This window comes from Pelodiscus sinensis, chromosome 10 (assembly GCF_052426305.1).
Source record: "Pelodiscus sinensis isolate ZL-2025 chromosome 10, ASM5242630v1, whole genome shotgun sequence".
Lineage (NCBI taxonomy): Eukaryota > Metazoa > Chordata > Testudines > Trionychidae > Pelodiscus > Pelodiscus sinensis.
Window position 1 is genome coordinate 19,169,569 of NC_143061.1, and position 17,194 is coordinate 19,186,762.

Here is a 17,194-nt window from a genome sequence, read left to right on the forward strand (position 1 = left end):
TATTCTATCATTACAGAGTGTCCTTGGGCCATTACACTGTGCTTTACGCATTCCTACAAAACAATCACAAAATGGATCCTCAATAAAATAACTATTACGTCGGACTGTACTTTAAAATACAAGTGGGTTGTCTGTACCTCTTGCCAACTTACCCTTTTCCCTCCTACATTAAACCATGCTAACTTTATTATCCAGGTTTGTTATAACTGCTTAAGTCTTGATCCATAACGAAAATTGGCTTGTTTGATCCTTTATTATGATTGCATTCTCTCTGGCACTTTCCCTGATGGTTCCCTAATGCTCCTCCTTTTTTGCCTGTCCACCAGAAATCCTCATGTTGAAACATCACTGCTACTGTAACATTTAGGGTTCGTTTGTAGAACACATTACTGTAATATTTATTTGATAAAGCTTAGCTACAAAATTGAGCTGTTTGAATGTCAATAATTTATGGTTATAGGTGAGTCATTGTCAGGTTTTTGTAAGCCAGATAGCAAGGGTCAGCTGAGAAATATGAGGAAAGCATTGAGAGTCGGGGAGAGAGGACTAATTAAATGAAAGCCTTTGCTGCTGATTCAGCAAGGCCAAATGTTGACATTGAATGTCTACATTTTAATTTTAAAGATTGCTTCTGTAATCTATATCTTGAAGCTTCATTTACTTGTCAGATGCTTGTTTCCAGTTGGCAGAATTATCCTTTTTTCTCAGTGTATGTTTACCCACCTATCAATGTTCTCTCGCTCGCTCCTGGGAAAGATTCAGGTGTGAAATACTAGAGTTATATTTACGTATGACTGATTTCAACCTTTTTTACTTAATCCAACTGAAATTCACAATAGCTAAATGAATAAAGAAGCAGTTTTTACCCTTCTATATGTATAAGTTCTATTAAACAAAATAGCATAAAATCACAAAAAGTACAGAGTTCCAATTGGTAATAAGAATTGAATTAAGTGTAAATTGGTAGACAAAGCTTATGAAACTAACAATCAAATGTCACAAACATAATTCTTAGTAAATCAAAGTTAATAGTAAAACAGTGACAGTATCTCACTAATCACTAGTTTCACTAATCTGGAAAAACAACTATTAGCTAAACATGGATCTTTAATATAGGCCCTTGTTGGAACAGGCAAGTCTGTGTCAATTTGTTGTTATGGGCAGGGGCATGTATAGGGATGTATAGGCCTGTGGTGTCTGTGCTTCAGGAATATTCTTATCCTAGGGCCGGGATTCTGGTTCCACCAAAAATCATGATCAGGTCTCCTCCCACAGTTGCACGTGCTGCCTCATGTACCTCCCCTGGTCTGTTTCCCCTGGGGACTTAAAAGGGTCGGCCACTACCACTGACAGGGTAAAGAGGAAAAAGTAGCTTTTTGCCAATGGCTACGTCTAGACTGGCATGATTTTCCAGAAATGTCCCCTTGGTCCCTGGGCAGGGTATGTGTGCATCTCCTCATGTTGCCCCCTCCCAAAAACTCCCCCAAAACCAATAGGAGCAGCAGTACACAATGATCCCTCAGCCCCCGCTCCTAGGGAAAGCTATCAGAGGGTTACTTATGGGAGCCACTCTAAGTGTTGCTGCCCTCCCACACAGGCCTTTCTACCCCAAACTTTTCCCACAGCCCATGACTTGCACCACTTCCTGTACCCCCATGCCCTGCCCCAGCCCACACTGCAACAGCCCAAACTCCCTCCCAGAGCCTGCAATTCTCACCCCACCCCCATTCCAACCCAGAACCAGCACTGAAGCTCCATCCCAGAGTTTGCACCCTACATCCTCTCATGCTTCCCAACTCCCTGCCCATCCCAAGCTCCCACCCTACCCCCAAAACTACTTCCAATAGCCCCTCTACCCCCCAAACTTCATCCTACAACCTACACCTCCTGCACCCAAACTCCTTCCCAGAGCCTACACCTTACCGGCAGCCCATCCCCTGCTTAGATGAGAGTTTTTTGTTTAAATGTCAGTAGCTAGGCCTTATCCTGCACACACTTAGGCATGTGACTAATTTTAAGCACATTAGTAGCCATGATGAAATCCCATTAAGTTAAGCATGTACTTGATTTTCTTGTTGAATCAAGGTCTATGTGCAAACGCACCATTGAGTGTGTACAGAATCCCACTGAAATCCTGGGAATTCTGCCTGTCCCGGGGTGGGCAATCTTCTTTTGCCAGGGGCAACTTCAAAAAAAGTGGGGTCTCAAAAGGAAGGGGCAGGGTCTCCAAAGGAAGCAGCATGGCTAGGATGCTTTGGGCTTCCCCACCCCCAGACCATGATTGGTCTGAGGTTGGAGGAGCCCTTCCCTCCCCTTCCCACTAAGCACCATGCCCTGGCAGTGGGAGGAGACTTCCTGCGCTCCTTCACCCACCGGCCAACCAGGGCCTGGGGGCAGGGGAGCACATGAAGTCTCCTCCCGCCCTTCCAGGAGTGAGCAGCACTTCTAAGTGCTTTGCAGGGCAGGGGCAGGGCAGAGGAAACTGCACGCGCTCCCCCTACACCCAGGCTCTGATTGGCCTAGGGGTGAGGGAGCACAGGAAGTTTCCTCCTGCTCTGTCAGGAGCGTGCAGCACTTCAAAGCACCGCATGCTCCTGGAAGTGTGGAGGAAACTTTGTGCACCTCCCTCTGCCTCTAGGCCCTAATTGGCCTGGGAGCAGGGGAGCGGCAGGACGTCCGTGGGCCAGATCAACTCACTTGGTGGGCCAGATCCAGCCTGTGGAGGCCCTTTTGCTCACCCCTGGCCTATCCAAGGCACTTATATAGCCTCCACCACTATCATATTGGATCACCTTGCAACCTAAAAGTGTATTTATCCTCACAAAACCTCTGTGAGGTAGGGAATTTGCAGACATGCAAAGGGCTGCAGCTGCAGACCCACTTACAAGGCTAACCCTGGCTCTTTTGATGTCCTGCTCTAAAGCCCATTGAAGCCAATGGAAACACTTACATTGACTTCAGTGGCTTTTGGACCAGGACCTAAATGCCCAATTATTTCCCTAGGCATAACAACAAATCATAGTCAATATTATTCATGCTCAGACACACATCTAGATATAATTAATTGTGTACTCTAAATATACACTGATCAATTTTAGAACTTCTAATGCCTTCTGAAATTTGCCAAATAGTAAATTACAAATTAATTAGGTATTAAGCACAAATAATGTACTTAGCCATTTACCCTGATTTTCTGTTATGTTTAATATCACAATATGGTAAATTATTTAAAATTTGAATTCTTTACACCATTAAGAATCTGGTCCAAAGGGCACTGAAGTCAGTAGAAAGATTCCCATTGACTTCAGGCCCCAGGACTCTAGATGAAGTCAGTGCAAGCTGCTGATATTCAGCACCAATGAAAACTATATACTTAATTCCTTGAGCTGTGTGCTTCTCTCCTACTCTGCATGAAGGATGCAGCTTCTTGCTTAGGCAGTAATGAGCAGTGCACAATCAGTTTAGTGCAGTTATGATTATTTTTTATGGTCTCTGCACTGTTAATGGCCATTTGGGAATATTGCTTACTCCCAATGTATAAAGCTTGTTACAATGCAAGTAAACATACATCTAAGTATAGTAATTAAGCCATAGCCACAATCTCTGTGGTTCAGATACATGTACTAATTAGCTTAAAAATGATCAAGCTATCACCTGGGTAACAGCATAGGACTAGTGCAGGCATACTGCCTGTGTCTGAGCTACTCAAAGAGATGTTCTCCGGCATTAGGGTATCAATTCAGTAAATACTGGTAAATGTTTCATTTGTGAATTTGGATTGACTTTAATGGGAGGTGCAGATACTCCCCGGAGGGCAGAATTTGGTTCTTGATCTTGAACTAGCGATCCTGGAAGATCAGACAGCCGCATGCCCAAATGCATGATTGTAGGATACATTTGCTCAGTCATGCAGACAATCAACTAGCAGTTTAAATTGTTTGGCTTTAAAAGAGGATAATTTGATTTTAGCTTTTTATGACCTCTTAACAGCAGTAAAGAGATTAAAATAAATGAAAAGAATAGTGATTTAAAAAAACAAAAACCCACAACAACTTTCATTCTTTCTCCTTCTCAATTAGAGGATTCATAGCTGCACATCTTTGGACATAGACTGGAATTTTAAGGTCCTGATCTTAGAAAGAGCTCCATAGGAGCACACTATGGCTATGTCTACACTGCAAAATTATTTTGGAATAAGCTATTCTGGAATAGTTATTCCGAAATAGCTTCTACTGAAATAGCACATCTACACTGCAGGGAAGCCTCAAAATTAGTGCAAGGCAGGCTTCCCTAATGTAGACGTGCTATCTCAATTTAGAGCCCCAGGAGGAGTAACTTAGAATGGCCCTGGTGAGGGGCTATTCAGAAATAGCAAAAGTGGAGTGTCTACACATGCCTTTTTTCGAAATAGCTAGTTTGGAATAGACATTATTCTTTGCAGAATGAGGTTTACAGAAGTCGGAATAAGCCATCCGTTATTTCAAAATTATTTTGAAATAATGGAATTGCTGTGTAGATGCTCTCATAGTTATTTCGGAACAACTACTGTTATTCTGAAATTACTTTGCTGTGTAGACACACCCTACATGGGCACAGGACTTCACCGATCAAGATTCTTTGCAGAATCTGGACCTAAATGCTTAATGTTCAGATTAAGCCAAAGAAAGATGAGCAAAATGTATTTTCTTAGCAAATCAGGCAGCAAAAAGTCAGAATTGCTCTCGCTGATTTATTCTGGCTTTGTTGCTGTTTTTCCTCCCTCTAGTGGCTTTCTTTTTAACAGTGTATCTTACCAAACATGATTGATTTTGATGTGCATTTCATTCCTGTTTTATAGCCTTGAAAGCTGTATTTGATGAGAATAGCCTGTTCCCAAAAGAAATTCTGGATCGTGAACAAAAAGCAAGGCAACTATGTGAGCAAATGTACAATGAAGGCAAGAGAAAAAGAAATAAAAAGCAAGCAAAGTTGAAAGAAAAATAACCCTTCCTGTTGTTACAACGAAGGTAAATGCAAAGAATGCCATATCTAGAATGTAGCTGGCTTTACCACAAACTTTTTAACAGAGTAAGCCTTATTTTTAGGGTCAGATCTTTTGGTATTTTCTTAAGACCTGCTCCTTACACAGTATTTACAGGACCTTTTCCTGCCACCAGAGAGTCAATGTGTGTAACTTGACTCATGTAAGTCTCACTGAAGTAAGAGGACTCAATCAGCCATTTGGAAAAAATTGGAAGTTTCTGGATATTCCAGAGGGTTGCTAATTTGGATAATTTTGCAGACCTAATCCTGCAAACTCTTAAATGCGATTCCCCACTGAGTTCAATAAAAGTATTCATATATGTAAACAAACTTTTGTGTAAGTGTTTAAAGGATTAGAATGCTAGTTTTGACTGGAAGCAGGCAATCAATTTTTTTCCCCTTATGAATTTCAAAACGTTAGATAAACTCATGATAAAAGTTATTTAAAGCAAACAAAATATACTTTATAAAAGCACTGCAATGACATTAATAAATAGTCATATTATAATGTTAAAACTAGGGTTGTAATAGTGTAGTCGATTAACCAATAAGCAAAAGCTTACAGGTTAACGCTATAGACTACACGCATTTCCTCCCTTCCCCACACTAGTAAATATTTTAGCAGGCTGGCCAGCAGCCTCGATCAGTCCTGGCTTGTGACGTGTCTAGTATCTACCCCTGCTGCAGCTCTGCATTGGAAGTGTACTAGGAGGCAGGCAGCCCAGCTCAGTCCCAACTTGCACTGGGAGCTCTCAGACCTCTCCTGAACAGGGGCTGCTGCCACCCTGCACTGCTGCCTGTGTATCAGAGGCAGCAGCGCAGGACAACGGCAGCTGGTTTTTAAACTGGCTCCCCTCATGGACTAGCTCCTGCCTAGCATCCCACACAAGCAGCAGCACAGAGTGGCAGGGAGCTCTTCAGGAGTGGGGCTGGAGCACACTGGCTGCTGGCCCCACCCTTGGGCACTACAGAATAGTTGAGTAACCGATAAGAATTCATGAGGTTAATCACTATTCAATTAACCGATATTTAACGTCCCTAATTAAAACTAAAAAGACTGTTGAAAAATCATTGGATTGTAGGACAGGAAGGGACCTTGAGAGGCCATCTAGTCCAGTCCCCTGCACTCGTAGCAGAACTATGTATGTATGTATGTATGTATGTATGCATGTATAAATAAATAAAGCATATGTATAATTCAACATCTTCCTTTCAGAGCTGTTTTTGATCAGCTTGACAATATGGAAATAAATATCAGTGAACAATTTTACACTAAAAAGTCAAGCACAAGCATGCAAGACAATAAAAGAAGAGACCTCAAAAGTGAAGACTTCCCATAACACTTTTATAGCAAAAAGAACTGATACATCTGTTTTTGGGCGGTTGTAAACTTTATTTTGTTCCTAAGTGTGTGTAAATTTATTTCTTAAGAGAAGCAGTGCAGTCAAAAATCTCACTTTTCTGTCTTGAAAATTATTTACTTACTGTAACAAGTAGTGCCTATTATCAATTTAACTGTACTATAACTTTGCCAACATGTTATTTATAAAGCAGCATAAATGTGTGGGGGGTATTATAATATATGACAAGATTACCTGCAGCCATTTCACATATTCCATGATCTTATTACTTTCTGTATTTTTTATGGTAGTGCTCACTGTGTGCTTGGTTCTTTTCAAACCCTGAAATACGTTCTCTGCTCTGAGAAGCGTACAGTAGGATCGATAAGTACATAGAGGTTAGGGAAAAGGTATTGCATTTTCTGCTATGTCCTTGGGATTCTGGATTGAATTACCTTTAAAATCCTTGGATTCCATTGTATTAATTGTTTATGTTTTATTATGTGCCAAGATTGTATGTAAACTCTCAGGGGAGAGGGATACAGTTTGAGACCTGACTATATTGAACAATGTGCCACATAAAAATTTACTTTTTGAATAAAAGGTGTTAAGTGGTTTGCGAGGCCAAACTCTAAGAGGTAGTGAATGCAAACTCCCCACTTCTGATTATGCCAAAATGTAGCCTTTTGCAGCCATGCATTCGGGGTAGGCCTTTCTCTGCTGATAACTTGTTATAAGAAATCAAGATCAAAGAACCAAACCGTATAAAGGAAAAACTGAGGTATTCCATGGATGTTGCCAGACTAGAGAGGTTTCACCTGTATTGACTTTCTCATACTATTTCTGTACCACTTTCAGGCTATGTCAGATGTCTGGGAGTAGTATTTTATCAATTTTTTTTATTGGCATGCACCTGGAATGACTTGCATAACTTGTGATGGGCCCATTCCATACCAAGTCTGATTTAGAGTATGTCTACACTGTAGTCAGATACCTGTGTCTAGTGCACAGCAGCAGACTTGGGCTAAGGTGCTTGGACTAAGGGGCTGTTTAACTGTGGTATAGACATTTGAGCTCATGCTGCAGCCGGAGTTCTGGGACCCCAGGGCTCCTAAACCCCAGGCTCCAGCCCAAGCCCAAATATCTACACTGCAGTCAAGTAGCCCCTTAATTTGAACACCAGGAGCCTGAGCTAGTAGGCCAGCTGTGGGCTTTTAATTCCTGTGTAATGATACTCTAAAACTTCTACCCCATATTGTCTTGTATTCCTTATATCTATTCTATAGCGTTCTAGTATTTTATCACTGCTTGTTGCATTAAACTGTTTAGGTTAAAACTGTGCCAGTCCTTATGTAGCTATGTGAGAGGATGGAATAAGGAGCCTTCTTCCAGCCATTGCCCCAGACAGCACTGTGCCTTGCACAGGCAAGAGCCTTCCGATGTTCTACGCTATTCTTTACAACAGGACAGGGCTAAAAATATGTAAGCCTTCGTCCCCTTTCCCCTCCCAGCTATGTTTAAAATATGTATTTTCACCATGCTTGATATATTTGCAATTTGCAGGTGAAACCACATGAAAAAAATAACCATTTTTTTGTGCATCAATTCAGGAGGATGCTCTGTAGTTCTGTTTTCAAATGCAGACTCCACATAAACTAAAAAAAGCTCAGAAGGGCACATTAGAACTGTGGTCACGTTTCTGAGTTATGCTGTTGTCCCATTAAACTGAAGCACTGTTCCCTCCCTTCATTTCTTACACAAGGCAAGACATCCCAATTAATGTTGACACATTTTGGAAAGACAAATTTTCACGATAAACTTTGTGGCCATCTGTTGTGGGTTTTGGTTCATTAATCATGAGGCTTTTTGTGATAAACATATTGTGTCCTTGTCCTTGTTGCTCTTAACTTTTTGTTTCAAGGCAAACCAATTTTTAAGTGTAATGTTGCTGTGAACAGTGGAGAGATACGATACGGTTTTCCAGGTAAGCATGTGCATTAATTCTTTAAATGGCTTTTGAGAACAGTAAATGATTGCTGGTTGCTATTAATATAAAATAAACCCTAACATTTAAATTATGTAGCTTTGTATCTTTATTATTGCCTACTCCAAATTCCTTTTAGCTATTCCTTTCTTAAGGTATGACAGTAGTAAGTAAGGGGCTTGATTCTTATTTCCGCTGAAATCAATGGAAGTGCTTTCATTGACTTCAATGGTAGTGGGTGATTGTAACTGAATTCAAATTATAGCTCTGCAAACTTAATGTTTTCGGGCTTAAAGCCATTAAAAGCCAGTGATATCAGTGGGCTTTGAATTATGAATTTAGTGTAAGGTAGGTGATAGTGGACAGTTAGAGGTTTAGGTTGAGGTTACTCAAAAGAATCAAGGAAGGCTTCCTCAGATTTCTTTAAAAATTCCAATCTCTAGTTTCCGAGCATGATTCCAGCTTCTACTTAATGCTGACATAGTTAGAGATCTCCTTCTATTTGCCCTTAGTACTTGCTCAGTGGAAATTTAATGATTCCACAGTAACTCTTGATCAGGGGGGATTTCATTGTATTCTAGGCTTCATGTGAGCTAATTTTCAGTTTCGTAATATCTGCTGTATTACTGTATCAGAATTTATTTTATTATTTATAAAAATGTTTTTGTGATAGACTTGAAGATATGAAGAGCGCTTTTAAAATTCTATTGTCTTTTCAAATTCATATTTGTATTTTGAAACTACATTTCTGAAACAGCATTTGGTCTGGAATTCAAGAGTGTTCCAAACCAAAATCCTGGATTTAAACACACTTTATAGTCTGAAACTTCACCCATGATCTGAATTGTACAACTGCTCCCCTCTTAACTTAATACAGTGATTCAAAATCCCAGATCCAAATATCCTAAAATTCAAGTTATTAGAAGTATGGATTCAGATCAATATTTTTCAGTTACAGACCATCTCTATTTGGAATAGTGTTTTCCACTCAAAATCAAGCACAGCTTGGTATTTTTTGCTACATAAGCATGTGGTAACACAGCTGCGTGAATATAGTTGTTGTCAGTATCAATTAAATGGATCAGTATCTTAACTGACTGTATAGACTTACTTACTGACTGCACATTGCTTCTCCCTTTCTATGATTTGTCAAAGGATATCTTCTAACTGTGGTAAACAATGAACGTAATTGGGGAACAGTACATACATTATGCCAAAGTTGCACAGAATTATACTTGCAAATACTCTTTAAATATTCACTTCAACCTATTTTTATATAGCTTTCTGTTTATCAAGATTATAGCATGATTAAACCTCTTTACAGGTATAGTACTTTATTTTAGGGGATGATTTACATAGGGTTTTATTAACGATCAAAGGTAACATTTCCTAGTGTTGTCAAGTTTCTTTTGTACAGGGTGTGTAATTTATGGGTAAGATAAATAAACTAACCAATAAAACTACATAAAGGAGCTTAACACTGTTTATCATATCTTCAGACCAGTGTGGTAGCATAAAGTTAAATCACCATCCTGTTTCTTAACATGTGTTTTCAGTTCTAATCATTCAGAGGAGAAAAAACTGCAGTAAATCGAGCTATGATGAGAAGTGCTTTATTTCAAAGCCTGCTCTTGATTACAGCTGGAACATACTTAACTTGCAGCCCCATTTCTAATCTAATGGCTGACAGCACTACACATCTTGCAGTGGATCTCTACCAAGTTCTTCACTGTTTTAAAGAGAACATCATACACTCACCACTTGGTACTGCCTTACTTCTTGGAATGATTCAATTGGGGGCAAAAGGAAAAGCACTTAATGAGATAAGACACGCTTTGAATCTGCAAGGAAATGAAGATAGTGAGTATCTTGATTTAGTGTTGTTTATATTCTCAGAACAGGTTCCTCTGAGCAGCCAGTCAGTCACTGAAATTTATAAGAATACTATACATGCCATCCTTACTTCTGTGCTGCTGCTGGCAGTGGCACTGCTTTCAGAGCTGGGCTCCCAGCCAGCAGCCACCACTCTCTGGCTGCCCAGCTCTGAAGGCAGCGCTACCACCAGCACTACTACAGAAGTAAGGGTGGCAAGACTGTGACCCCCCTACAATACCCTTGCAACATCCGCATCCCCAACCGCTTTTTGCGTCAGGACCCCTACAGTTACAACACCATACAATTCCAAATTTAATATCTGAAATCTTGTTATGACCTTTAAAATCTTATGATCATGAAATTCACCAACATCGACCATGAATTTAGTAGGGCTTTATTACTATATCTATATAGCTATATCTATATCTATCTATCTATGAACCTTACCCTATCTATAAATAGTTTCACTGAAGTCTTGAGACTACTTACAGAGTGCAGTGCTCCCAAACACTATCTAGACTAAGGAATAGAAGAAGTCAACTCCAGTCACTCACCCCTGGCCTCCACTTCTTTATTTATATTTAATATCATCTTTAATTAAAAGTAATAGGAAAGTCATTACCAATTTAAAAAAATCCCACACTAATTCTACAGTGAAAAAGACTTACAAAAATCTATTGGCTAAATGATGTTAAAATGTGCACATCTTGTACCCAAAACACTGCCTTCTTAACAGCTAGAAGTAGAAATAATGGAAGCCTGTATTCAATTACAGGTTTCAGGAAATGTAGTAGTCAATTTTATTTGATGTGAATAGTTTTAATGCAATCTGTACAATTAGAGATAATTGATCTGCAGATCAAATCCAATGTGCAAAATGTACTTTAAACATTTCTTTGAAGCATTTTGTTGGGTACAATGCTTTTTTCCCCAGAGACTCCCAGGAATAACTTATCAAGGGACAGCTGGACATATATGGCACATTCATAGGGACATAAATCCATTCATTCAAACACATGATTACTAAACATTTTTTTAAAGAAAATATTTAAGCAGACATTGGCAGAAAGGAATGTTTCTAAAATGCCTTTGCAGTACCATATGGCACTAATGGAAACTAATTAGGGTGGGTGGTTACAACATTGAATGAATTTCATCTCTCTGTGTTGTTATAAAGATGTGACAGAAAAGAACAGAATGAGCTGAGCCTGGGACATAAGAGAGAAGATGTACTGCAATCTGCATTTTTACATGTATTAAATTGTAGAGTTAAATTAATCTGGGAGGTCAAAATTCAGCTCTGATGCAAGGATTGACTTCAGTGGAGTGACTTCAGGAATGCATTTGGCTTGGGAACTTTTAAGAAAATCAAATATATAATCAATACATTGTGAATTTTGAAGTGTAACAACACTCCGTAGGGGTTCTCTCATTATCTGCCCCTGGCATTATCTTTCAAGAAAGATAAGCTTCAGCAGGTAGCTGAGTTAGTCTGTAACTGGAAAAACGTAAACAATGAATAGTCTAGCAGCACCTCAAAGACTAACAAAACATGTAGATGGTATTGAGCTTTTGTGCGTACAACCCACTTCTTCGGGTTGTACCCACGAAAGCTCATGATATCATCTATATGTTTTGTTAGTCTTTAAGGTATTGGTAGACTATTCATTGTTTTTTAAGAAAGATAAGGTTAGCCTGAGCATCTGAAAGTGACTTCAAAACTCTTCTCTATCAACCATGTTACCAGTGCTGAAAAGCGTGCAGAGTCAGACTTGGGAATGATAACTCATAGTACCTTTTTAATTAGTGTATCAATGAGATTCATTTTCTTTGTATTTAAATAGATATAGTTCATGCTTTGCTCATTAAATGTGATCCTTTGAAGGAGCATGTAGGTTAAAAGAGTCAGACTTGGGGTACATCTGCACTGCATGCTTCTTTTGAAATCTGCTATTCCAGAAGAAATACTCTGGAATAACTTATTTCGAAATAGCTCATCTACACTACAGGGAAGCCCCAAAATTGGTCTGAGGCAGGCTCCCCTAATGTTGATATGCTACCTTGATTTAGAGCAGCGGTTCCCAACCTTTTCCAGATGGGGATCTATTTTGACAATTCAGGAAGACTTGGTGACCCATGGCAATTCAAAAAAATGTGTGAATGGCTCCTTTAGAGCCACCTGGGGAGACACAGGGCAACCCTTTTGAAATTTAATGGTGACCTATATTTGGGTCCCTACCCATAGGTTGGGAAACTCTGATTTAGAGTCAGAGGAGGCACTAGAGAATAATTAGTTTGAATGGCCCTGGAAAGGAGCTATTTCGAAATAGCAACCGTGAAGCATCCACACTATAGCTATTTTGAAATAGCTATTTCAGAACAGGCAATATTCCTTGTGGAATGAGGTTTACAGAAATTGGAATAAGCCATCCATTATTTCAAATTATTTTGAAATAACAGAATTGCTGTGTATATGCTTACATTGTTATTTTGAAATAAGGTCAGTTACTTTGAAATAACTGTGCTGTGTAGATGCACCCTTTGTCACCCTTATTCATGCTCAGTAATATCTTATTCTAGGTCAGTGGTCCCCAACCTTTTGGGGCTGCTGGGCACTCAGGGGCAGGGCTGCTCACGCGCCGGGCATCCGGGGTGGGGCCGCCCATGCGCCATGCACCCGGGGCCGAGGCCGGCCCTGATCACTCGACGGGCGCACATAAATGCTGTAGCGGGTATCATGGTGCCTGCGGGCACCACGTTGGGGACCACTGTTCTAGGTATAGTTCCACTGATTTCATTAGAGTAAGGTACATCCAGAGAGAGTAAGGAGAGGCACGATCTGTCTCTGTACTACAGCTGATGTTGTGAATTAATCTTGCATGTGGAGTCTAATGCATGTTGTCCTTATATAGAATAGGTTTATACCTTTCATTCAAGAAGACTAGGAGAGAGAATGTTTTTAGTGGAGGTGGAGGAGTAGTTTTGGTTGGGAGAGAGGACAAGAGAGTTACTACTCATCTATCTCTCCTCTCATCCTCCAATGAGAAATGCTCATTGCTTTCAGAATCAAACTTTGTGAGGGTAGTATTTAATCCCTTAGTGTTTTCAAGTCTTGAACCCTTTTACTGTATTTTCTTCTCTGCATCTGCAGGTGGCTTGTGCCTGCAGTAGCTTACAATAAAAAGAACAATATTTTTTCTACAACTCTGACAGTGATGTTGGAAGAAGCCTTCAAACCACTGACAATTTTGGGAAATGTCTGGTCACCTTACTCATTATCTTTACAAGGTAGCTTGAGTAGAAGGGGCCTGTATTCTGCGGCTAGGACCAGGAGTGGGACAATTTTGATCTTCTATTTTTTTTCCTGAAATTTACATAAAGGGAACATTCAGAATATTATTGCTCATTTACAAAGGCAGGCTTTGTTGTACTGCACCTGAAGCTTCAGGGAATTATGGAGTCCATTTTGTATGTGGAAAACGATGCTATTACACAGCTGTTTTATGTTCTTCAAATGAAGATGCTACTATTAACATTTATTTTCCTTAGGTGAAGAATTCTCTCTGCTGCTCCAGACACTTTTCTCTGTCACCTCAGAAAAGAAAGAATTTACATTTAATCTTGCCAATGCCCTCTACCTTCAAGAAGGATTCATTGTAAAAGAACAGTATCTCCATAGCAACAAGGAATTTTTTCAGGCTGCTATAAAACTGGTGAATTTCCAAGACCCAAAAGCTTGTGCGGAGACCATAAGTACCTGGGTAGAAAACAAAACAGATGGTAAACTCTCTCTACAGATTTTATAAAATCATTGTTTGCTAGTTAATTTCTTCCCCTTTAATGTCCTAAAATATATATACTGGGACAAATCAGAGACTTTGCAAGAAGGAATCTAGAAGTTAGTACCTTGTTTCCAATATGGGCTGTTATTAACACCAGCAACTAGCCCTTAAATGGAGAAAAATGTCATGATCTTTACTAACTCTAATGATCTTCTTTTAATTCATAGCCATGGAACACATTTCTTAAGAAAATTATTTAGTATGTCATTTGTATACAACTACAGGTTTTAGGAAATTATTACTTCTTGCCAAGTAGATAATTTGTTAATAATAAGTGCTCCGTTTCTCACATTTATTGTAAATCATTAATACATGTTAGTAATATCTATTCATCTTCAGAACACTAAACAGCTGCTAAATAAACTCTGATACTTCGTGTAAATATTGAGACTAGAAGCAATTTACACAGCTCTCACTGTTAATTATAGCCAAAGCTCCATGCCCAACAATGTGAAATGTTCATCCTTAATTTCACAAGAGGATCTTCAGAATTACGTAACTCTGTCTAATCTTTCTCTGACCTTTCTACTCCAATTAATAAGCTATTTGGGCATTACTTAATTTGATAACATCCCATTTATTTTATGCTGCTCCTATATTTTAACTCTAATTTGTTACACATTTTGTATTGACATCAAATAACTGAACCAATAAAGTTATCAGGGGAAAGTTGAAGGCTTTGGAAGCTGGATATAGGACAAAGGGGGATTTTGGTATCCAGTAGTGATGAGTGGTGCGGAAGGTGCTGTTATTCTGGAGTCATTTCGGAGCTTGGTAGGGGCTTGGTATGGGAAAGAGTTCTTCTCCTTTCCCTTTCAGACAGGTGGGGTATGTCTACACTATGGGACACAGATACGCAACTTCAGATATGTTAATCACGTAGCTGAAATTGAAGTAGCTTAACTCGGATTTTGGCACTATTTACACTGCAGGAAGTCTAAGGAAGAACCCTCTTCCTTTGACTTCCCTTACTCCTTGTGAAAGCAGGGTTACCAGCGTTGACTTGAGTGCCCTTCTCACTTTGAATTAGCTGTCTTAACTGGACCCGCTAATACAAACCCTGGAAGATCAACAGCAGCAGCTTTGATCTTCTTCTGTAGTGTAGACGTATATGTAGAAATAACTTTAAATCTGGAGGCAAAAGGCATTTGAATTGATCATTCCTTACCAAAGCAACTATACACACCAATTAACTATCTGCTGCTAAAGTCAGCAACAATGGAGAAGCAAATGAGCTTGATATTTGTGCTCCAAGAAGCAATGAAATGGTTAATATTGGAATTTAAATTATTCAGCATGATTATTCAACATCCATTTAGATAATGTCTGCAGCCTCAGATAGACATCCTTACATCACTTACATGCCATTCTTAATATGAAGATATTTTTTATTAGGGGAAGTTGAAAGTTCATTTAAACCTTCATTCTGGAGCAGAATGCTGTGACAATATCAAAATAATCTGGAACTCTGCAGGAAAGTATTATATTCCTTATTGAACACAAAATCTTCCTAACATAATGAACATGACCGGTTCCCATGTATGTCAATAGCAAAATCCCATCCACTTCACTGGGACAAAAGTGTAATGACAAACTATTTTCTCACGTCAGAGGGCAATAGCCTTCTGCCCCATCTCCCCCCCCCCCCCAGAGTGTTACCATATGAGGAAATCTTTAAAATCACATTCTGCATAGTGCATGTATGTTCATTTGAATTGTGTTTAAAATAGACTAGTTGGTGTTTATAGTGACTAAAAATTTTGTTTGTGTACATTTTTCTCCCTAGGCAAAATAAAAAATATTGTGTCAAGTGAAGAATTTGGTCCTCTCACTAGGCTTATTCTGGTGAATGCTATTTACTTCAAAGGAGATTGGAAGCAGAAGTTCAGACAAGAAGCTACCCATGATATGGATTTTACTAAGAGAGATGGTTCTGTAATTAAGATACCAATGATGCATCTTCAGATGAGAACAAAATTTGGTAACGTAAAATATGCATGCCTGTGTGATGCCCATAACATCATACACATTGTCCTAAACCTGATCTAGGATCTTAGGCCAAAATACACCCGTCCACTCCAAGTTCAAATTGGTAAGCAGTATGTCCACATTACCAAGCCTGTTATTTTGAAATAAGGAGCTGCAGAATTCAAACTCTGCACTCCTGCTTTCACAAGGAATAATGCTAATTCTGGAACGTGTTTGAAAAAATATCAGTGTGGACACTCCGGTACCACTAATTCAAACTAATTGGTCTCCAGAGGCTTCCTGCAGCTGTCAGTTCTGACTGCTCTGGCCACACCTGGCATCTCCACTGCTCTCCTCCTTCTGTAGAGCTCTAAAAGTCCTGGGAACAGGAGAAGGGCCAGTCCCATATGTCCAGTTTCATGAGCCCTGTGTGAGGTAGCATCACTGTGAGACATGACTACCCCCAAAGCTCCATTGGACCCTCCGATGGCTGTCAGCACTTCAGCTGCTCTCATGGTCTCTACTGCCAAGAGACACAAAAGAGTTTCAGCCTGGACTGGTACGAAGATCCTGGACCTCACTGAGGTGTGAGAGGAGGAGTCCAACCTCCAGAACCGCCGCACCAAGAAGAGGAACACCGACATCTACCGTAGGATCGCTGCCAGTCTGGCAGAGAAAGCCACAGAAGGAACCTGGTGCAGTTCAGGCTTAATATAAAAGACCTTCACCAGGCCTACCAGAGGGCCAGGGAGCAGATGGGACACTCTAGGGCGGCACCTCACACCTGCCATTATTATGAACAGCTGGATGTCATCCTGGGAGGGGGCATGTAACCTCCCCCGCCACACTCATTGAGTCTGGCCAAGACACGCCTGGTGTCAGCCGGCAGTAAGGTGGGATGGCAGAGGAGGAGGACAACCATGTGGAGGAGGAAGAGGAAGCCAGCCAGGTGATGATGCCTCAGAGCCAGGGGCTGCTTCTCACCTAGGAGCCGGTTCTCCCTTCCCAGGACATCTCCCAGGCTTCCGATGACCTTGGGGAGGGTGCTTTTGGTGAGTTCTTTAACTTTCTGTATCTACAAGCAGGGTAAGGCAATGGGTTGCCAGGGGCCACACACCTTTCTCAGCTTACTTGGCATGGGGATCGCAGAACAGCTTGTTCAT

The 17,194-nt window shown here is 40.2% G+C and overlaps 2 protein-coding genes across 2 annotated transcripts in view; both read left to right on the forward strand.

The window, feature by feature from the left end:
- WDR49 (WD repeat domain 49) overlaps window positions 1-6,965 on the forward strand; it is an 85,665-nt gene extending 78,700 nt beyond the window's left edge. Inside the window, exons 19-20 of the mRNA XM_075937882.2 lie at window positions 4,838-5,006; window positions 6,239-6,965. Coding sequence (XP_075793997.2) covers window positions 4,838-4,983 — 146 coding nt within the window. The 3' untranslated portion in view covers window positions 4,984-5,006; window positions 6,239-6,965. The remainder of the gene's footprint in view (window positions 1-4,837; window positions 5,007-6,238) is intronic.
- Window positions 6,966-7,107: 142 nt separating this feature from the next.
- The window catches only part of SERPINI2 (serpin family I member 2), a 31,234-nt gene continuing 21,147 nt past the window's right edge, over window positions 7,108-17,194 (forward strand). Inside the window, exons 1-4 of the mRNA XM_006127777.5 lie at window positions 7,108-8,346; window positions 9,903-10,206; window positions 13,771-14,001; window positions 15,850-16,044. Of these exons, the coding sequence (XP_006127839.1) occupies window positions 9,945-10,206; window positions 13,771-14,001; window positions 15,850-16,044 (688 nt within the window). The 5' untranslated portion in view covers window positions 7,108-8,346; window positions 9,903-9,944. The remainder of the gene's footprint in view (window positions 8,347-9,902; window positions 10,207-13,770; window positions 14,002-15,849; window positions 16,045-17,194) is intronic.